The 23,476-nt window shown below is 44.8% G+C and overlaps 1 protein-coding gene across 2 annotated transcripts in view; it reads left to right on the forward strand.

Annotated features, from left to right (window-relative positions):
* DVL3 (dishevelled segment polarity protein 3) overlaps positions 1–23,476 on the forward strand; it is a 308,433-nt gene that overhangs the window by 281,584 nt on the left and 3,373 nt on the right. For both annotated transcript variants that reach the window (XM_069212937.1, XM_069212938.1), the window contains 4 exons: positions 9,848–9,915; positions 11,161–11,310; positions 14,016–14,147; positions 14,632–14,799. In XM_069212937.1, coding sequence (XP_069069038.1) covers positions 9,848–9,915; positions 11,161–11,310; positions 14,016–14,147; positions 14,632–14,799 — 518 coding nt within the window. The remainder of the gene's footprint in view (positions 1–9,847; positions 9,916–11,160; positions 11,311–14,015; positions 14,148–14,631; positions 14,800–23,476) is intronic.

Here is a 23,476-nt window from a genome sequence, read left to right on the forward strand (position 1 = left end):
GAGGTTCACGAGAGGTGCAAATCTCCTTCAGTAGCGTTGTACATGGCGATTCTTTTGGATTCACCGACCCACAACGAGGATTCAAATCTGCAACTTCAAACGTTGATGCGCTTCCTCTCCACTAGGCCTCTGGGAAAAGGGAGGGGGGGCTTACCACTGTTTGGAGGAGTGCAGGGCAAGGCCCCGCTCCAGCTGTCCCCGCCTGACTCTGAGTTCCAGGCCAGTGGATCGACTCTGTGTCACCCCCCTCCCCCTATGGCTCAGGTATGATCACGCTTCATCACTACTCCTGTCTTACCACTCGGTGTTTAAAGCGGTGTCTTGGGTCTTCACATGGCTCTATGCTCTGTCTGCCACCAGGCCTCTGGCCTCAGGGGTTCACGATCTGTATTCCGTCAGATGCCTCCCCATCTTCAGGTATTCCGGCCCTCTAGCCGCCTAGATCCGGAGTCAGTCGGAGCCGGGGCTCCGTCAGGTGATAGACTGGTCGGGAGGGGTGCTCAGTCCCACACGGCAGGATGATTTAGAGGATAGTTGGGGATTTAATTCAGTGATGGCTAAAGAGCTGTGCTAGTGTGCTGCAGTCTTTGGCGACGGCAGACCACCGCCCCCCCCCCCCCCCCCCCAGAAATAGTATTTTTCTATGCCTCACTTAAGATGTGTGTAGCTTTACAATTCGGCATCTCATTCATTCATGTGCTGTATTCAGGTTTGACAGCAGACCTTCAAGGTAGAATGGCTTAACCTCTGGAACTCTTGTTCTTGATGCATCAATCTGTTCTGGATTAAGATGCTGTGCATTATTGCGCCATCTAGTTGTTGGGTCCGAAATTGGCACATTCCCCCTTCCCAGTCCATCCTCCCGTGTCAATTAGATGTTGGGTATATCCATTTCCTTATGATGGCAGATGTCTACCACAATGCCCTAGTCCATGGTTGTCATGGCGAAACTCTCTCTTCCTTTGGTAAACAAAAAAAACGCAGAGTTCTGGTGAACCCATATTGCACCACGTTGGTGCAGACGAAGGTACAACCACGATAATGAGGCACACCACCTGGTGTGGGGTTGTATCCTTTAAAAAAAAACAACTAACTGACAAGATCCCAGCAAGAATCAATATTGTATAGATATCCCAGGCAGAGGAAGCTCCATGGTGCCCCTCACTGAGCACGAGCCCACCGGTTCTTTTACATGTCCATAATATCATGTTCAGGGAGTCCATACCAGTGTTGGCTCTTGAATGTAGCCTCTCTGTCCCGCCCCAGTCAGTCCATTCCAGGCTTCTTATTGGCCTGCCAGGGAATGTTTCACTTGGCATAGCCCTTCTGTCATTGGCATTAGCTACGTTCAAAGTAATTTATCTTATTCATAATAATTACTCTTCTCAAAATGAGCATCTGTGTTTTGAGTCCATTTACAAGATAGAGGCATTTTCTACAAGGGATGTTTCTCCCAGCGCATCACTGTTGGGCAGGAAAAAAGGGCACCACCACCCTCAACAAATCAAGAAACACAACTGCCTTTAAAGGGGTGCCTCAAGCCTCTTAAAATATAATTCAACATTACTCCTTTGAATGTGCAACTACATTCATGCAGAAAATGCAGTTCTTACTGTGATACCATAAAGAGCTCTAATGAAATCAGAAAACATCAGGATTATAAGACTCAAATCTCAGGACAATTGCAAAAACATTAATTTCTAATGACCATAAAGACCATAATGAACCTCTGCTTAATAGCACCAGTATTGTCAACTTGGCCAATGCCCTTTTCCAGTGCTGTACAGCATGAGCAAGATGCTATGCAGCATGGCAGTTAAAAAATGTAATATTAACTTTAAAAAAAGGCACGCTGACAAAGCCGGCCATATCATCTTCTGGGCGTGTGCATTTGCCACCACGCATGCGTGCCTACAAAATGATGCCGGTACCTTGCTTTTCTTTTCTTTCTTTTGTTACCTGTTTGAGATGTACTGGAAAGTAAAAACAATATGAGATTGAAGTGTTATAGCATAAAAATAAAAGGTGTGCTGACGTGGTCGGTCACATCATCTTATAGGCATGTACCACCATGCATACAAGCCTATGAAGTGGTGCGGATGCCGTTTTCAGGAAGCAGTGTGGGTTGGGTGGGATAGAGGAGTAAAAACACTCAATGAAGAAGCAACATTAAGGGTGAGGGGTTAATTGGACCACACCAGAGAGAAAGAAACACAGACCATGAGGAAAAACAAGAGGGGACAAGGAAAGACATTGAAAAAGAAGCAAGCACTGAGAGTAACAGTTAAGTTGATCATTAGTAAGCAGTGGGCAGGCTGTAAGACCTGCTAAGCCCACAGTAGGCCTTTTGCAGCCAGACAGCTCTGCTAGCTGGTAAGCTTGACCTAACAAATGTCTACTACAGCACTGCACTTTAACCAAACTATGGAGCCCAACTCGATTGGATCAGTCTTAGAACCCTCCCGCCAACCTAAGGAGAAAAGAATCCTTTTTCTTTAAAGAAAAGTTGGGAAGTCCTCACCTCAAGATGTAGGCACATCCGGAGGTATTTTAGGTGAGCAGGCCAGACAGGGACCTTGGAGTCTGTGGACAATAGGTCTGTCTCTCCTTTGTGTACCTAGGGAGCACTATTAAATGCCTTAATAACCCAAACTAGGTGGTTTAGGTGTTCCTGACATATGTATGGTAAATGCACCAGTTATGTCTGCATTATGTAATAGATGTGGATTGTGGTGGTATAATCGGTCCTGACGACCGCCACAAGCATTTGGGAACAGTGACAGAAACATGTTGACCCTAAGAGGAAGTAGGCGTGGCTAGAGGCCTGGGTCTTCCTAACTTTCCCATTTTCTAATCATAGGGCTGGTGCCCAGATTAAAATGTTATGGCTACCAGGCAAGTATTTTTCAAGAGTACCCCTTCCCCCACTCACTACCCTATTCCTTTTCCAACAAAGTGCTCATGTGCGTTTCACAGGCTGTAGAGCGCCCCATTCCGCAATGGAACTGGAAGGAACTTTATGAGGAAGCATGCCACCAAGAAGGTTCCCTCGTGGATGAGTTATTTAAAGCAAAATTATTCTTTTCTCCTTAGGTCGATGGGAGAGCTCTTAGATTATTACAATCTTAGATTGATCCAATCAAATTGGGCTCTGTAGTTTGTGTAATGATGTGTACCAGAGAAGGGTTAGTCCATGCTCTACAGCACCTCTTGAGTCCCCCTAATTTGTTTATGGATACTGCAGCACTGCCTCACGAGGCACACATCCGAAACATTACATTATTGATTTGATTGTGTGGGGTCGTATCCATTTTGATTGCATTTTAAAAAAATGCTTCCTAGATTAGTCTTGTTTAGTGTCAAAAAGCATATATATTAGTATAAAGTGACCTCATATAACACTGTGTTAAGTTAAGGCTGCCATCTGTTGTATTGTGGGGTTGGGCCACAAATCTAGTTTAAGAATATCAGCCAAATGCCTTTGCAGTCAGGCCTCCCATATGCCCTATCCATTCCTACCTCCCATTTTTGACACTTAAATCTCTCCCGAACAGACATTAATCTAGAACTTACTCTTGAGCTGGAACTCGTATTGTATAAATTGGTTGGATCACAGTCGCCATCTCCTTACTAGGCCCCCATTACAAGTTAAGTAAATAAGAGTCAGAATTAACTATTTCGGCTGGCATCTCCCCATGGAAGATACCAAGGATTACAATTTATATTCAACGTAATGGGGAATAACCTATCATATTTATCAGATCCTATTGCACAGGTATCCCCTGACTCTGGGGAGTTTAAAACAGATATTTACCACCACCTTTAGTTTTAGGTAGGGAGTCGGGGAAGGTATCCTGAACTTGGAGGAGCAGTGCCTTCTTAAGGGGGATGTGTGGGTGTGGGGGGCTTTGTCTGCTGCCACCATAGAGCCAGGGACCCAGGATGAGCCTTTCCCACAAGCCTCTGCCTCTCTACCTTCCACAGCTTTTCAGGGCCCTCTGTCTTCCACATTTTCTTTCAGTGTGTGAATCTGGACACAGAAAAACTAAGTTTGGTGTTTGCTGACATGGAAAATTTGGGTCCTAAAATGTGGGATCACTTGGAGTTGCCCAAATAGGTATCTCCCTTGGTATATCATCCCGGGCAATTCGTAATGGAGTCCTTCGTGTGCTCGGCATAACCATGGTCTCCAGAAGGCAGAAACCTTGTGTTTTGAATCCCTTTACGTCAAATCCATGTACATTGTTTAAGTCTGCCAATGCTTGCTATAGAATAAAGTGCTCCGGTTTCATCGCTGGACCTTAAACACATCCCGCTTACATGGTTGATGCGTTATGTCAGTGTTATTGTGCTTGGTTCAGACTCTCGCCCACTCACCCGACCCAGAGTCCCCCCTCCAATTTCTATTTCTTTGTCTCTTTGTAGCCTATGATCGTTAAGCTTCTTTGTGATGAGCTTCAGACTGAAGAAACAACCCGAGGGAAGACAAAGAGAATGACTCATTTTTCATGTGTAATTAGCCTGGCGTCAATACCACTCTGACTCGGAACCTGTTGCCAGAAAGAGCAGCCCTGGCCAAGAGCAGCCAGGGCTATCCTGTTTCATGCACAAGCCAAGTGTTAACTCCTGCCTGGGAAGTACAAACTGGAGGAAGCTAAAGGAGAAAGATCTAGAACTTCCTTGCATGGCTAATTAGGTGGCCTCTAGCTGCACACAACAGGAAATTTGGGAACAAGTATAGGGCTTTATGGATTGTGCATTATTCCCTTGTGCTTTTAACCTGGGTACCAGAAGCCCTCCTCGGTGTACAACACAAAACCACCTCAGACGGAATCCTTGCAAAGCCAAGATCCCGCATCCTTCCACCCATCCCTGGCTAACAGCTGTGCACCTGCCCAGAATTACTGTAGGGTAACACATTAACACTATGGGCTCACCTCAAGACCACATCATTCTCACGTGTTTAATTCACCTCAAAACTGTTTTATTAATTTTGGTGTTTTTTATACAGAAGTATGTTGCCTTTTTGGTAACCTTGGGTACTGATGGATAAAACAGTTTATTTGTTGAGGCATGGTTGACGACATGCGCCCGACTGTCTTCACCACCACAGATGTTCTATTTTGAAGGCAGGCCTGAAGAGTCAAGTTTACAGAAATTCCTGGAGGTTCATGTTGAGAAAACCATGATGTCCAAAACTATGGTGTGCATCTCCTCGTCCCTCCCACAATAGTCCTGTTGGGTGAGCCTCCACTACAGCGATGCTGCTACAATAAGACCTCTTCTTCAAAATTGCTACTAGAGAGTATTCCAGTGCATCGATGCATCTTAGCACAATAGCATTTACGTTAATTTAGAGCTATTTAAATTAAATTGCGAGGGGTCATTTATTTATTTATTTATTTTAAAGATAAAGGTTAGTTTTAGATATATCATTACATTTATTATAATTTCTATTAATTATTGATTAGAGTGAAGTATCTTATTGTATGTAAGTTAATTTAAAAATAAGGTAAAGGATACTTGTACTTCATATAATTAAAATTAATACAAGGTTACGATCTGCTATAAGGTTAGAGTAGGGTTACTAATTTAATTAACCAAATGAAATTAAATAGTGATTAGGATTAATTATTTAATTCATTTCCAATTAAATCAAGGGAACGCAGTTAAAGGTAAACTCTGCAAATTTAAAATAATTAAATGCAATGCATAATAACGTCAATTCAATTACATTTAAATTCTTTAAGGGTTAAGGTTGCCACAGGTGTTACCTTAAGTCTATTTTTTATTAACTTAAAAGTAAATTAATGAAGCATGCAGTTAAAAGATTAAGTTTAGGTTAAGGGTACTTAAATGATTTTTTTTAACTAACTAAAAGTAATTAAATCGGATTTGATGTGAACTGTAATTAGCATAAGGGTTATATAGATTAAATAATATAAAATAGTTACAGTCAGTTCTTCACTTCAGAATGGTCAGTGTAGGTGAAGGGTTGTAGTAGTAGAGTTGAATTCGTTGTAGATAACATATAAAACCGATCTTAACTGTGTTGTTTCTATTGGAAGTGGTGAAATTGGTCTGGCATCTTAAGGTAGGGATATGCAACCTCCTGGTTGGTCTCATCTGTCATGGCTATACTGTGCTAAGATGCTACCTTGGCCTCCACTCATCCACTTCCTGAAGGGTCCAGCATGTGCAGTATTGTGTCCAGTTACACTTTCGCCTCAGATTTCACTGGCAATAATAGCAGTTCACTGGCGCTCAGTAGACCGGAGACTCATTCTCAAAGCCCAGTGCACCACGCACAGTCTTCTGCTACGACAGGCCTGAATACTTCCAGCAATAACAAATATGCATACGGTAATACCAACAAAACTATAACTTTATAACCTGGATGTGTAAACCCTCACAATCCAATAACTGTTATGTCACATCACTCACCACACTTGCAGCTACTCATGCATGACATTAGAACTACAACTCAAATCCTGCACAGCCGCCCTCTTCAACAGCATCCCATTACAGCACGAGGACGTGCTATGAACGATTGGGTCAATAAGCCAGTCTGTTTGCTCAGAAGTATCCACTCATTTAATTTCTTGAGCTCACACAGAGTCCATGCTTTCTTCCACACATTGAACAAACAGGGAGCCCTCTTATACTTCTTTTTTTTTAACGCTCCTAGAAGGTCTAAGCCCCTCCTTGGATCACTATCTGACATCGCAGCCCAGATCTCTTTGCTTCTAGTATATCTCAGTCCATGCAACAGAAACAGGCTGGAATACTGACACAAGTGACGTACCATAATCAAATAACTAATCCCAATCAACTGGTCTGATCGTTACCCCAAACCAAAGACTCAACAGCTGTGACACCACTATCAAATACCACCTTACGCCTAGGGTATCCTCTGGGGCTTGGCGGAAATTCTTTACTATCAGCCAAACAGGCTTGTCCTTAGTCTCTGAACATGTGGCTGCATTTAGACTTTGCCCTTGAAATCACTGAAACATGTGACATTGATGGAAGCTTAAATTAAAGTTGACTTCTATCTAATTTTACTCTGAGGTCCTTAGAAGCGTACCTGTCAACAAGGGGACCAGAGGCGTAGTTGTACTTCTTCTCAAGCTGGATGTGGCTGGATCCTTCCTCACTAGAGAATGCATTGACGGGGGATAGTTTCCATCAGCCTCCCGTACTGCGTACCCCCAATGGGCCCACAAGTCTCATGAGTCCTTGGTCCATTAAATGATGTTGGTGACTTTCAGATGGCTTCACCAACTCTGTTACTTGACCTTTTGCAATTAGACATGGAGACTCCTGCTCTTCCTTTGTTTTGGGTGGTTGGGGGGGGTGGGGGGTTGTTAGTCTTCTGTCCCCATGACTTCTGAGCTTAACAGCATGATATCTAAACCTCCGACTGATTTGGCCTGTAGATCTTGCCCAGTAAAAACACTGATAACTGCAAGACTATTGGTTATTTGACTTTTGAAATGGACAATAATCCCAGAAAATGCTCTGTGGAATGTTTTTTGAATTTTGTTTCCTTCTGTGCCAGTTCCTACATGCGCATTGAATTATGTTCGTCCTTTGTCGCTGAGATTGAAGGGATTTGTGTACTCACTCAGTATTCACAGCATCAGTGAATTCCCAGTCTGCCCTCTGTTGTTATTCCTGCAAGTGTTTGTCCGTTCCACAAAATGGAAAACATCACTGGGTGCCAGTGTGTTGTGTGCAGACAAGAAAGCAACTACAGTAGAGCAGGAACACGAGTGTGGGGCAGATGAGGACACTGCAGTCATTAGAGGCTACTGCGGAAACTGAAATGTGAGGAAGCAGCAACTTTTAATTGTGGAAACAGAACCACAGGGGTGAGGGGTCAGGGAGAGGGATGGTCCAGTCAACAAAAAGAAGGATGTCACTTAGTGGAGACAGACAAACTCTACAAAGGACTCAGAAATCCAGCAATATAGTTATGCGAGCCCTTACGTTTGATATTTGTGTATGGTCAACGCTTACACATGCGCCTCGAGACCTATGGATGAGTAGTGCACTATACAAATATTTGATTAATTGATTATGGTCAGAGGGCCATATGTTTGAGTTTCAGCAATGCAAAAAGGCCTATTCAACCCTTTTCCCTTCTGAGTAGTTCAGTCCCATATGGTTATAATAGTGGCTGTTATTTATAACACTTAAAATGGCCTAACATACAAAGAAAACTAATTTTAAATGTGCACATTATGTAGTTCTGTCTCAAACAGTTTCTGGCCTAGTGTCCTAATGGAACATAGCCCTTTATAACTTCAGAGTGCAGAATTAATTGTTAATGTTACCTATTGCGAAATTTGTATAACATGCTTTTGGATCCAGCCAATCAGCAGTGTCTTTTCAGAGGTAAATTTTGATCAGCATAATCTGCAAGGCAGCCATTTGGTCAACACCTAACAGTTTCTTTAAGAATTATAAAGACTGCAGCTTTAGAGGAGGTACTTTGTTTGGTCACTGAGTATTCAAGAATGTTTTTGGCTGGTGTAGGCTGGAGTAAGCTTTCGTATCCATTGATTTTTCTCTTGTGTGGGATTTCTCACACATAAAAAGGATTGAGTGAGGACTGTGAATGTACCAAGGGTCTGGATGAATAGTGGTACAAGAGACAGTACAGTAAGGTTAACAGTTTGTACCAGTTGTTCCATTTCTCACAGAGACTCTTGTACTGCTGGTCATTTGGCTCCTTTCCTTGCATTTGTTTAAAAGACCTACCCCCCCGCCTTGCTCTCTGACTTAATCAGAGGTGTTGATCCATTGGGGAGGGGGCAGGAACTGGAGCGGATGCATGGCAGACCGGTCTGGGAGCATTGCCTGTTGATGGTCATGCGTTGCATACACTTATGGCCTCTCAGGGGCTTGGGAAAAACCTTCAGTTCCTACCTTAAACAAGCCCATAGAGAAGGCGGAAAGTACTTGCATGATTATAGTGAGTAGCTAGTGATGGATTTTTGTATGACTCTATGTGCTATGAAATCCAAAAATTACAGGATGTTTCTTTCTCGCTTCCTGTGAGCCACATCAGTATTAATGACTTTTCTTAAGTGTTTAGCATTAATTGCCTACAATACGATTGCCCAAATAAAGGAGATGTGCAGGACAGCCGCATGGCTGCTCCACGTCCCTTCTACAAACATTACTTTCTCGTTGACGTTTCAAAGGCGATGCCTAATGGATGGCCAATGGCTAACTCTTCTACACAGTTTCTTCAGTTGAAAGTGTAATCTAGTTTACGCCTGCTCTCTTGCCATATCCACGTAGTGGTCCATTCATAATGTCTTGAAATACCTAGAAAGCTGATGTAAATATAAGGAACGTTTATCTGTGTAGTAACTGCTGTACTCCATAGTCTATGAATCCCTCTTGCTACCAGCACTGTTCTTCCATGGGCATCCTGGCCGGAAGTATGTCTCCATCATGTGTTGCACATGATATATACATTGGGATGCAAGGATGACTGTGCAGCTCAAATTGCATTTTATGGTAGCAGCTTTATGGTTTTTCTTGAAGTGGGAACTTAAGCAGTTTCTGGCCCAGTCTCAGAATGATAACAGATCCCTGTAGTTGATGTTAAGAAAGCACCAAATTTAATTTACATGCAAATTAGATTGACTTGAATCGATTTGATGGTTGAGGTTTGCTTGGTGTGCTTTTGATGGGTTTTGGATCTGTCCTGTTCTAAGCATGGATGAACTCTTACTTGAGAGAAGCTCATCCTTGGAGGAGAGACGACATATGTGGAACCACTGTGACTCATCGGTTTTATAGGTTATTAATACTGTCCTTCTTCCAACAGGCCTATCATCTTGACGGTGGCCAAGTGCTGGGATCCCACCCCCAGGGGCTGCTTCACATTGCCCAGGAGTAAGTGAAACCTGATGTGTGTCCTTAGAAAAGCACTCTTGCTGGAGTCTACAGTTTTACATACAAAATCCAATTATTGCTCTTTGGTAAATTAAAAGTCTGGGCCCTTTAGCATTAATAAAGGAGTTTATAATCTGGGATTCAGGTTTATAATTCTTCAGATGAGACCTTCATCTGGTTTGTGTATATGAGAGTATGGTACAATCAGTTCTGTAACAAAGCCAGATCAGCTAAAAGGATTGGCCACTGGTTTAAGCCTTTATAATATCTGTATTTTTCCTTATTGCTGACCTTGGTTCTTTGGTCTGGTCATTCCTACACATGCAACCTCCCTGTGAACACTAAGTGACCATGTAAAGAGGTTTATGTCTTTCCTGACTTCATCCTCTACAGGCTCTTATCATCTTTTTTCCCGTGTGCCTCTCGTTAGTATACAATAAATAAAGAATCCTCGTGCGCTTTAGGTATCTTTTAACACTCCTAAATTGTGTAAGCCCCTTTAGAGAGCACCTCTCGATATTACAGTCAAAATCACTGCCGTCATTTGTAAAAATAAACAATAAAAATGCTGGAGACAATAACCCTAAGTTGGGCAGGTGCTGTTAGGCAGCTGATGAGATTGTCCAAGAAATTTCATTAAAACCAAATCATGGAGTTGCTGTTTCTAGGTCTCCCCGCTGTCTTGTATCTTTTCCTATTTCCACTCAAATTGTCCTTTAAAACCGATGTGAAAGGCATCAGTAAACAGTCGTAGAATTCTGGTCTTATTTTACTTGTCAGTCCTCTGGTGCTCTCTAGCTGGGTTTACAATACATATTAACCTTTTCCCTTTCCCAGTTTCACTTTTGTGATCCTTTCTTTTATCTTACACGGTCTTCTTTGACTTTAGATCCCATCCCCTTTCTTCTATTCCTTCCTTACTATTTGGCTACTTCCTAGCCCTCTTCCAATGAGCTTTGACCTTATCTCAAGTTATCACTTTTCTTTGGTACCACTCCCATTTCCAGAAATTCCTGCAAGGGAAAGGACGTTATGTTTTTGAGATCCAGCACTCCCCCGGCTACACAATTCTGTTTGTTTTTTCTCTTCTTTACCATTCAGATAAAGTAATGGGATCGTCCATGATAATCTTCTGAAATTAATATCCTTGTATTTCCAGGTGAACGACAATCAGCAGAATCAGTATGCGTCTGGTGAGGAAGATTCTATGCTGAGTTACTCTCTTGTCTGTTCTTCCCTCATCAGGTGAACCTATACGACCGATTGATCCAGCGGCCTGGGTATCGCACACGGCAGCCATGACCAACACCTACCCGGCGTATGGTATGAGCCCCTCCATGAGCACAGTCACTTCCACTAGCTCTTCCATCACCAGCTCCATCCCAGAAATGGAACGTAAGTGCTTGCTCCATGCCAGGGCTTCCCGTGCCCCCCAACGCATGGCTTCTCACCTCTGCTATCTGCCGCATTGGGGAACAATACATTTTTTAATCCGTCTTGTGGCTGTCCATAGGAAGAGGCAGCGGAAATCCCAGAATTTGCGCCTAACACACACATGAAAGTTGAGCACTCGTCTGTGCAAGGCGGGTATTTTCTGTAGTCCTGCAACACTTTGTGCCATTAGAAAATAGTCCATAACATAAAAGGCCTGGTAAAGAAGTTAGTCAAAAGATTGACTGCGGTAATCGGAAATGTTTAGGTGCTGGAAGGCTCATCATTTTAAGAGCATTCTTCTAGTGAAGCTGGTATGTCTAAGCTGCAGACTTCCAGTAGATGTATTGAGATCATAAGCGTATTAACAGTGAGATCTTTCACTTTGCTTTTCCGAGTGAGCATATTGTAGTCACACAATTGTGGCAGTAGATTAGAATACCAGTGGAAGTGCAGGTGATATATGCCCAACCCAGACTTGTAGTTGCTGTGGTAGATACTTCATTTTGGTGAAGATAATTGTATAAAATAAATATTTCAGTGGATTGGGTGGAACATGTCACATCGCTTTTCAGAGTGATCCATTAAGAGAAGAATCTTCCAGTGGAGGTGGTAACTCCAAGGATCATTCTTCCAGTGGATGAAGTGGATGCATAGAGATGTGTTGCAGTGGAGATGATTGATGCATTCAGCAGTTTTTCAGTCATCGGCAGTACTTCCGTGGTGCATTCTTCCTTGGATGTAGGTGACGCATGGAATAGTGCTGCAGAGCAGGCAATGTTGCAGGGTTCAGTCTTCCAGGGAAGGTGTCTGAGTCATGAACCAGTCTTTCAGTGGAGATGGACATGTGAAGAAAACTTCCAGCGGGTGAGATAAATACACAGAGTTTTCCTGTGGAGGTGATGATGCATTGCTTGTGACGGCGATGGTGCGTCTTCTGTGGAGGTGGTGCTGCATGTGCTGTGGAGGTGGTGAATGTTTTGGTGGAGGCACAATGGCGAAGGAGCAGGCACAGTTAGCGACTTTGTTTGTTGGATTAGGGTAGTGAGGGGCAGCGTGAGGACCACATACGTGTTCTTGCACAGTAGAGTATAGAGAAAAGTGAAAATTGATTGGATCCAACATTGATATGCTGCCCATCTGCAGGTTTCATTGCTGTTAATGTTGTCAGCAATGCCTTCCTTTCAGAGCAACACAAGGCCAAGGAAGCAGACGTGTGTAGAAAGAAAGGGGCATTTTGAATAGTTGAAAAGATAATTTTACTTAACACGTTGTTACTCATCAGCATTAGTAAAGGCGACCTGTGTTTTCTCAACTGGGATTACAAGTAGTAATTGGATTGGGGCCAGCTTGTGCTGTCAGGTATCTCTTTAGGACAGGTTTTTAGGACCACCTCTCCCAGTGTTATTTCTGATCCAATTGTGTTTAGTACAGCGTAGGACAGTACAGTTTTATAAACTTATCAATAATCTGCCTTATACAGATGCCAAGAAAAAAAATCTTCTGCAGAGCACATATTACAGTTACTAATCCAGCAAAAAGGAAAACATCTCACACACACCCAAATTTACAGATGTGAAACGAAATAACTTTTAGACGCAGCCAATGTTTTAAGACAAGCACAAGTAAAATCAATGAATATAACTAAACAGGCTGCTGTTGTCACACTTCACATACTAAATGCAAAATTGGCCTCTGAAAGTCAGGTATAATTTTCAGATTCAATAAACATAGTTTTTAAATATTTATTTCTAGCCAAAAACAAGACAGAAAAGTCCAAACCAAACAAACCAGTGTCTCGAGTTAATCTTGCAAAGCGGACAAACACCAGTAGTTGGGTTCTGGGTCGAGAGACGCAGTTGCTTCAGTTAGATTTTTTTAATTGGTGCTTCTTCCATTGAGAGCTGCAAGGGATACTTCAGCAGCATCACCTGCCCAGATTTTAGCAGACACTGCAAGAGCTCGTAACTATTCCTGCTCTCAGTGTCCGGCACATAGGAACTCTGTACATTATCTCAGAGTGTCCTGTTGTCTCACCCTCTCTGGGAGGTGAAGATCGGGTGCAAGAAATGGCTGGACAGGAGGCTTATTATAGAGATGAAACAATACAGTGTTTGTACAACAGTTTACAGAAATTAGTGAATCACAAAAGACACGTATGGCAGATGTGAGCATTGAGGTCAGTGATTACTGCAGGGTTGGGGTGGTCAGAAAGATTGTTGATCATCTTTCCAGCAGCGAACAAAGGAGCGATTGCAGTGTGCTTAGTGATAGTTCATTGGGATGTTGGTCAGAGGGACGTAAAACTGGATGTGAGAGAGGACCTTCAGCTACTATGAATGTTAAAATGGAGACAGATGAGGGGTCCATTCTGGAATCCCTCACCTACCAGATGGCAGCACAGTTCCTAAATTCTGCCCTAGAATGTATTGTTCCCTTCGATTGTTTGATGTCTTCATCTTCATGCCTTGAACACTCATTTAAATTCCATGTCGTACATTTCTCCCTCCTTCCTACAATCCCTAACCTGAACCCAATTTCCTCCCTTGATCTACGTACTCCCCCCCCCCCCCCCCCCCTTCGCCTCCTGTCCCCAACTAACTGCTACCCGGGTTCCCCTTTCATCTCTTGCCTCCCTCCCTTCCTCTGCCCTTCACTCTCATCTGCAGGCTTCGATGACTTTCACCTGTCCATCCACAGTGACATGGCCACCATTGTGAAGGCCATGCGCTCCTCCGAGTCCGGTCTTGAGGTCCGGGACAGGATGTGGCTCAAAATCACCATCCCCAATGCCTTCATAGGTAAGTGTTAGTTTAACAAAGTTCTGCTGCATCCTTTATCTGCAGGGACTGTTGCGTTGATTTATCTTATCTGTCACATCACTCTGTGCTCCTTAGATACCTGCTTATGGTATCTGAATTCTATGGCTGTATGTGACTAAGATCTTTTGTGGTATTGTTTGTGCATTCAACAAAGCTGAGCTTTCTTGTTGCATGTGACTTGTAAGTTGGTTGATTTTACAGATCTAATGATCTTTTGATTTCTGCATTGCTACAGTGTGCAGTGGGGATATTGTAGACTTGAGCTGTGCTGCAGTGTATTAATTTTTGCTATATTGGGCTTTGTGCTGCAGCAAAGTGGAAGAGATCTTGGAATCCGAGGACAGCGTTAGATAAGAGGGAGCAGAGAATGTGGACTAGGCTTGACATGCTCTTGGCAGTGCCTCTTGTGGGTTGTACGGTTCCATGGTCTCATAGCTTCAAAAAATGTTGGTATAATTTGCAGGTTCGGATGTGGTAGATTGGCTTTATCACCACGTGGAAGGATTCACTGATCGCCGAGAAGCCCGCAAGTATGCCAGCAATCTTCTCAAAGCTGGTTACATCCGACACACAGTGAATAAAATCACCTTCTCGGAGCAGTGTTACTACATCTTCGGAGATCTCTGCGGCAGTACGTTGAAACCTTCTCCTAATTTAACTAAGCAACAGATGCTTTTGATTCAGTGCCGGTTAAGTTTGTATTTGTCTCACTCGTAAACAAATTTTGGGGGGTGACTTAATGAATGTTTCAGGTGTATATACCATAATTAAGTTGTGCTCTTCTGAATCATAATTTAAAGACAGAAAATGTTTTGGAAAATGTTTATCTTCAGACAGCATTAGCAACTCTTCCAAAATTGGTTTATTCACTGCAAGGAATGTTTTGTCACATGGTAGACCCACCACTCTCCTAGAATATTCTGCTCTATAACAGCCGAACTCTTTCAATTGAAGGATCCCAGGTTGCTCTGCCAGAGCTCACTAGATCTGATATAGAGCACCCCTATATTATTGTCCCTTCTGAACCAGGTCACACAAACCTGTGTCCAGTTCATTCTGGGTCAGCAGCAGTATCTACTTTTCCCAGCATTAGTCTCCTCACTCTGTCTTCTACTCACCAGGCAGCCATTGTTAGCTTTGCTAATGCATCTTCTCCAGAATCCAAGGAGCTCTTTATATTCTAGAGATGAGTCCCTGCAGCTCTATTATTGCATTCCAGTTTTACCATGCTACACCATTGCATAATCTAGATATCCCATAATAATCCAGAACCTCAAACAGCTCATACTAGCATCTCATCTCTTGCCAATAACTCCCAGTGCGTTGTAATTGCGACCTGCAGTAGCTTCCCCTGTACCTGGCGCATCTTATTTGTAGAGTGGACCTTTATCCTACTAATCTATGCAGGATTCCCACATAACTCTTATAGAACACCTCAGTCATTAAAGGATACACCATATCCTTATGGCTATTAGTTTGAAGGCACTGAACATTTTCCAAGAGTGATTTGGAACACCAATATAGTGGTGCAAGAGGTGCATGAATCATGCTTGGTCTGTCTTCTACAGGCCCTTTAGATCTACTTCCACCACTGGAGTCTACATTGTGGGAAATTCGAACTCAATGGTTAAACGGTATTGTACGTGAATGTAATAAGTTGAATCCTGCCACAGTATGTGGTAAGCTGTGTTTCCTTTACATTAATGCTAGTAAGCTGCTGCTGAACTGCCAGGCAGATTTTGATCCTTTCAAACCTTTGTTCATTAGCGCGTCATTTGATCAGAGCTATCCAGAATTTTGTAGTTGTGTGCAAAATCACATATTTGTTCAATGAGCCCATGTGAAATGTTGGGGAAAATGCCCTAAGGGGTATCTTACTCTAAAAATTAACCTAAGGCCACTCAAGAAAAAAGCTGTACAATAGTTTGCACTGCTCTAGTTTATGTAATTTTGTATAATTAGCATAATAAGAAATTTTGCACATTACACCTGTGCAATGGAACATTTTACACAGGCCTAATAGTTTGTTGTCTCCTTTTGATTTTGACTCATAGGATAGCAAGCCTCTTCTGAGGCCTCAGTTATGAGGGTCCTTGGTTTTACTACCCCTGTTTGTGCAAGGTTTGCTATTATTTATTTATTTAGTGTATCTGATAGAGGCTCTGGATGCAGATTCCTTACCTCTATCTTTCCCCCAGGCGTCAGACTGGATCTGGTGAATTTTGTGAACAGCTGTTGGGTGGCGTCGATTGGCTGCGCGTCCATTGTCTGCATCGTCCATGATAGATATGGCACCATGGTTCTATATATAGGTGCCACCCCAGCGCGCTCACATCAGTTCTTTTCTTTCCACGCCAGCAAGCACTGGTCCCAATGGAGGTTCCCGCTCAGACATTTTTTGACTGGCTTTTTTCATCTTTTTTTCGAAGATTATTTTTAGTTCTGGGCCTGGTGTCGAGGATGTCATCCAGAAAGACCAACTTCAAGTCCTGCGTATCTTGTCATCGGGTGATGTCTGTGACGGATCCGCGCCTTTGTTTGTCTTAGGTGTGTGGAACGCGACCACGACCCAAAGTTGTACTCCGGGTGTAATTCCATGCACTCGAAGGCTTTGAGGGAGCGTTTCCTGCAGCTGATGGCTCAAATCCATGCACGTCGAGATGTCAGTCGAGAGGAAAGTCCTGGGATCGGTCGAGGCGTCCTCCATCATCATCATCTTCTCACTCTAATTCCTCAGGGCGATCGAGTAAGTCAAGGCATAAGAAGAAATTTCAGAAGTAGAAACATTCTTAGACTTCTCCTCTGTCGGCCAAGGAGACGAGGGAGCATCGATTTTCTAGATCTCGCTCTGCCAAGCCTGCTCCTAGGCTGACTCTGTGCCTCCCCGAGTGTACGGGAGCCGGAGTGACCCCTGCCCAGCTAAAAGAGTTTTACAAGGCCATGCATGGAAGTCAGAAGGGAACCCTTCGTGTTCCACGCCATGGGCTTGGGCCCCGGCCCTGAATGGCACCCAAGAATCCAGTTCTGGATCCATACTGGCATCAGGCTTACCACCCTGACCTTCTCCAACGCCGGTCCGATGCAACGCTCTCGGCGCCAGCTGGGCCCGTGGGCGGCGACATCCCCATTGCACTCCCCGACTCCGACACTGAGCCCGATGGGCGCCGTACGACGCCAGTTCTGATGCCGGCAGGAGCTTCGGTTCCTAGGTCAGATTCTGATCCTTTTTCTTGTGGTTTGAGTTGCTGGGATGAATGGAGGGGGGGGAGGGGGTCGCTGGACCCTTTAGAATACCAGTTCCATGAGGAAGAACCTGGCACACTGACTTTGGTGAAGCCAGCGGACAGGATACGTTTCCAGATACTGCCATGCTTTTTCCTCCTACTTTGGCTATGGAGGAGGGAGCGTCATACCCTATGGTGGTGAGGAGGGCAGCAAAGGTCCTGGACCTTGAGCTGCCCTCGTGGATGTCAGTACTAATCTCCTGATAGAGGTGCTACTACTGGGAGCTTCCACCCCAAAACCCATGCTCTCCCTTAATGAGGCCCTCACAGATGTGCTACTGGGTACCTGGTCCAAATCAAGCACAGGGACTCATGTGAACAGGATGATTGCCCGCCGTCATTGCCCCGCTCCAGGGGACCCAAGTTTTCTGGCTCAACACTCCACTCCTGACAACTTGATTATCCAAGTCTCCACTTCCAAGGGTGCTTTCCCTTCTCCTCCACCGAATAGGAAATCCAAAAGGTTGGACACACATAGGAAGAAGATGTTTTCTTCTACCAGCTTTGCATTGTGGTCCGTGAACACCGCATGCCTTTTGGACCGTTATTCCCACACGATGTAGGATACGGTTGTGCAAGTGCTGCCAGGGGTCCCGGAGGAGGCCAGGCTGTACTCTCTTAGGGTGTTGCCGATGGGAGAGATGCAGCCAGGTTCACAAAATGTTGCGAACTGAACACGACCAACGTGCTAGGCAGAGCTGTTTCATCGACATTGGCGCCATGCCTAGTTGAGGACTTCTGGTTTTTCAGGGGATGACTTTGAGGGACATGCCCTTAATTGCACCTGTCTCTTCGGAGACAAGGCAGACTCAGTGGTTGGGCACTTTAAGGATTCTCAGGCTGCGGCCAGGTCTTTGGGCCTGGCGACAACCCCCCAATTCCCGTACTCTGCCTTTCGCCCCTTTCATGCCTACGAATGGGCCTACAACTGTGTCCATTCCAGGCCAGCCACAGTGCTGCACATGCTGTCTGGACAGCCCACCACCCTCTTCTGCAGCAGCTTCTAAACCTTCCTAGTCTGACTATCCCCCACCATAGACCCGTTGGCAGCAGGATTCGCCATTACCCGCTCTGTTGGCAATCCATCATGTCAGACAGGTGGGTTTTGCAGAAAATCCGAAGGGGCTGCCCCCTCCCCTTCAAGTTTACCCTTCCATCCATGCCACCATCCTACACTCAGATGACTGAGGATCATTTGTCCCTTCTCCGCGACGAAGTTACAGCTCTCTTGGCCAAAGGAGCCATAGAGAGGGTTCCCATGCCAGAAGTAGGCTGTGGTTGCTATTCCCAGCCCTTTCTGTTAACCAAAAAGGACAAATGCTCACTTTTTCTCAGGTTCTATCTGCCCTGGACCCTGGAGACTGGATGGTAGCGTTGGACTTGCAGGACGCTTACTTCAATATTTCTGTCCTGCATGCCCACAGACGTTACTTGCGATTCACAGTAGGCCATGAGCACTTTCAGTTCATCATGCTCCCCTTTCGCCTTACCAGCGCCCCTAGGGTGTTCACCAAGGTGATGGTGGTGGCTGCGGCTCCTTCTAGGAAGGTCAGGGGTTTTAGTTTTCCCCCATCTTGATGACTGGCTGTTGAAGGCAAGCTTTCCCTAGGCTGTTGTCTCCCACCTCCAGACTACGGTGGACCTAATGCATTCACTAGGGTTCACTACAGACATGCCGAAGTCGTACCCGACTCCCTCCCAGATGCTCTTGTTCATCAGAGCTGTTCTGGACACTGTGCAGTTTTGGCATTATTCTCCCTAGTGCCGAGTCGAGTATATTCAGGCTATGAGACCGATGTTTCATCCTCTATCCTGGATTTCGGTGAGAATGACTCTGAGGCTGCTGGGCCATGTGCCGGGCCTCATGGCCTCTTGCATCCTGCTGGTGGCACATGTCCGATAGCATATGCAGGCTCTGCAGTGGGACCTGAAGTTCCAGTGGGCGCAGCATCAGGGGAATCTCTCAGACAAGGTCTAGATCTTGGAGGGGACTGCAAAAGATCTTCAGTGGTGGTTGATGAATCGCGATTGGGTCAGAGGCAGATCCCTCTCCCTTCCCCCAACCAGATCTGACAGTAATGGCAGATGCGTCACTCCTGAGATGGGGCAGTCATTTTGGAGAGTTGGAGATCTTAGGTACCTGGTCTCCAGCAGAGTTTGGACTACAAATCAACCTGTTAAAGCTCCTTGCGATCAGGCTGGCATTAAGAGCATTTCTTCCCTCTATTAAGAGAAAGATGGTGCAGGTGTTCACGGACAACACCACTGCCATGTGGTATTGCAGCAAGCAGGGCAAGTTGGGGTCACGGGACCTTTGTCAGGAGGTTCTGGATGTGGCTGGAATAGCAGGGCATATCCTTGGTGATTCAACATCTGGCAGGATCTCTGAATGCCAGAGTAGACAAACTCAACCGACAATGCTTAGACGATCACGAATGGTGTCTCTGTCTGGAGGCACATGGCCTCTTTCAGTAGTGGGTAGAGCCTTGGTTAGATGTGTTCGCCTCCACAGAGAAAGCGTAATGTCAGCAGTTTTGCATATTGGAGTTTCCAAGGCGGCAATCGCTCAGAGACGTTTTTCTTCTCGAGTGGAACTCAGGCCTCCTGTACGCCTTTCTGCCCATACCACTTCTGCTCAGAGTTCTCAAGAACGACCGGACCCGAGTAATCCTTGTGGCTCCGGGCTGGGCAGAGAGAGTCTGGTATCCTGAGCTGCTCAGCATGCCCATTGATCTTCCGATCAGACTGCCCCTTCGGGAGGATCTTAAGTCGCAGCAGCAGAGGAGGGTTCTGCACCAAACCTGCCCACTTTCCACCGCCTTGCGTGGAGATTGAATGGCAACAGTTGACAGCCTTTGGCCTTCCTTCCACGGTCTGTAACGTAATGTTGGCAGCCAGGGGTCCCTCCACTAAAACGGTATACACCTGTCATTGGAAAAGATTTGTGGCATGGTGCACAGACAAGTCTGTTAACCCTCTTTCTGAGGTTCTGTTGTTTATCCTTTCCCTAGCCCAGCAGGGCTCTGCTATGGGCACTCCTAAAGGTTATTTGGCTGCTATTTTTTGAGGTTGCCTAATCAGCCTTCTTTGTTTAAGTTCTCTATTGTACATAGGATCCTCAAGGGTCTTGCGCATCATTTCCTCCATCCGCCTTCATAATGCTTCAATGGGATTTTAATTTGTTTTTGACATTTCTGATGTGCGCCCTCTCCACAATTGTCTTCAGACTTCTCACTCTAAAAACAGCCTTCCTTGTGGCCATTACATGTGCCCGGGGGGAGGGGGGAGTCAGTGAGCTGCATGCACTGTCATCTGAGCCGCCCTTCCTTTCGCACTAGGGCCTCCTTTCTGCCAAAAGTGGTTACGCCATTTCATGTAGGTCAGTCCATCACCTTAGCTACTTTTTATCCACCCCCCACATCCTTCTAAGGAGGAGGAGAAACTCCACCGTCTAAACCCAAAAAGATTGTTGGCGTTATACCTTGATCATACAAAAGAGTTCTGGGTGGATGATCAACTGCTAATCAGTTATGTGGGTGCAAAGGAAGGTCAGGCAGTTCAGAAGCGGACCATCTCTAGATAGGTCGTACTCTGCATTAAGATCTGCTTCGCACCTTGTAAGAAGCAACCCCTCGGGGTTTGTGTGCTCATTCTACCTGACCTAAAGCTGCGACCACTGCGTTAGCACATGAAGTTCCAGTCCTTGACATCTGCCAGGCGTTAGTGTGGGCATCTCTGCATACTTTTACCAAACACTGCTGCCTGGACAGTCAGGTCCCTAGGGACGGGCACTTTGCCTGTTCTGTCCTGCAGAACTTTCTAGTATCAACTTACTTTGCAGACCCTCCTCCGTTAATGGTATTGCTTGGGTATCTATTCAAAGATAAGGGATCTGCAACGAGAGTCTCTATCAGATGAACAAGTTACTTACCTTTGGTAATGCCTTAACTGGTAGAGACAATATCAATTTGCAGATTCCCTACTGACCCACTCATCCTCCCTGCTCTGCAAACTGGGACATGGACTCCCCTTTCAGGCCCTTAGTTTTGACACACCAGTAGTCAGTTTCTTTATTGCTCTGCCCCTCTGCCGTGCAAAGTTGGTAAAAGAAACTGACGTCAGGGCACCAGGGTGGCACCTATATAGGAACCGCAACGTCATATCCGTCTCGAACAATGCCAAAGGCGGACGCAGAGCTGATCGATGCCACCTAACACATCGCAGGGATACTACTTACAAAAATCTCTGGATCCAGTCTGACGCCTGGGGGAAATTCAAAGGTAGGGAATCTGCAACTATATATTATCTCCACCAGAAAAGGTGTTACCGAAGGTAAGTATCTTGTTCTTTTTTTATAGTAGTACAAGATACTGGGAGTGGCCTTAGAGAGCCATATGTCATAGATAATATAGATAGACAAATAAGGATGATAGATAGATAAATAAGGATGTGTATAGTTTGGGAAAAACAGCAAATATATGAAATAATCCTACACGGAGATGTGAAAACCTTGTGTAACGTCAGAGTACAGATGTTCACTGGCGTAGCTGTTGTAGGATGTCTTATCAGCAGGCCCAGGTCTTGGGTGTCAAGTAAAGATTGGTATTTCAAAACTCCCTAAGTATCAGTCATTTTCCAGTCTAAGATATGATTAGAGATGTATGGATGATCCGTCTTTATGAAGGAATCCTTTTCCAAACTTGAGAAGGAATGAATGGATCAAAAGTAGTTTCTGCTCAATAGTTCCTAGATTTCTGAAGGGATGGTACAAGACAAATCTCTTGTACATGTGATCAGGAGCCGAGCTGCAGCAGGCTTAATTAACAAGGGAGAACAGTTTGCTTGAACTTGTAGCCAATGAAAGGCTATTCGAGCAAGTGACATATGGTCATGACAGTGAAGGACGAATAGATGCCGGGATGCATGGTTTTAAACCCTTCGGAGATTGGTATCTCACTTATTAAGCAGGCTGATGTTGATGCTTATTTTTTAATATTAATTATTAATACAATTACCAGTGGTTTCTTGGTGCTGTGGGGTGAATTGCTGGCAGTGGAGAAGAAAGAATGGACTGGACTGTTGAGGGAGAAGAGGCTTAGTTAATAAAGGGACTGGCAGAATTTTGTGCTGTAAGTATCAACATTGGCATGTTATGCCCTCTTTGAGGCAAAACTCTATTTAACTGTTATTTATCACACCTGATAAATTCTCAGTCCCACACTGTCGGATTTCATTGTGTTGTTAATTCTGCATCCAAGACCGGGCATGGCGTGAGCTTGTGCTCCTCACTGATGTGTTGGTCAGCCTTCGGCATAACCTGCCTCATAGGCTGGCCTTAGCTGGCACTACTACATGGATCTATATTAGGCGAGGAGACTCTAGCTCTACCACGCAGCCCTAATGCCAACTGCTTTGATCACAGTTCGCCTGTAACCACAAAGGGCCCAACCCTTCATAATGTTGCTGTCCACCAAAAGGCCTTCCCAGTGCTTTTCACTCTCACTATGTAGATTCCTCAAAGGGTGCATACTGGGTAGGCCCTTGCCTGCTGTCAGTTGTTAGCACAGGTCTGAAACCTTGTCACACTTAATGCCATCTTTTCTTGCTGTACGGGAACTTGCTCTCAAGCAGGCTTGGTATCAGGCGTACTTGCAAGATTACAGAAAATATGACGTTATCACACATCTATCGGGGCAGGTGCCACATTAGACCAGAATCTGGAAAGATGCTTCGAAAGAGGAAATAAAGCAGGCGTCATTTTGCAAATATTTATATATTTTTTCAAAACTGGATAACAAAACTCTTCTGGACTGCAGCATATCATTGTTGAGTGCGAATAAAGAAATACTTTCAAAGTGATCTGGGTAAAAGTCAGCGGCGGAGAAGCGTTGCCCCACTGCTTGTGGGGAGAAGAAAGAATTAAATGATAATAACGAGACGTTATTATCATTTTATTTGCATCTGGAGCCAGGTTGTGGTGGCGGGGCTGGAGGAGGAGTGGTATGTGCACCATAAGTGCGCTTG

The sequence above is a fragment of the Pleurodeles waltl genome, chromosome 11, assembly GCF_031143425.1.
Source record: "Pleurodeles waltl isolate 20211129_DDA chromosome 11, aPleWal1.hap1.20221129, whole genome shotgun sequence".
Classification (NCBI taxonomy): domain Eukaryota; kingdom Metazoa; phylum Chordata; class Amphibia; order Caudata; family Salamandridae; genus Pleurodeles; species Pleurodeles waltl.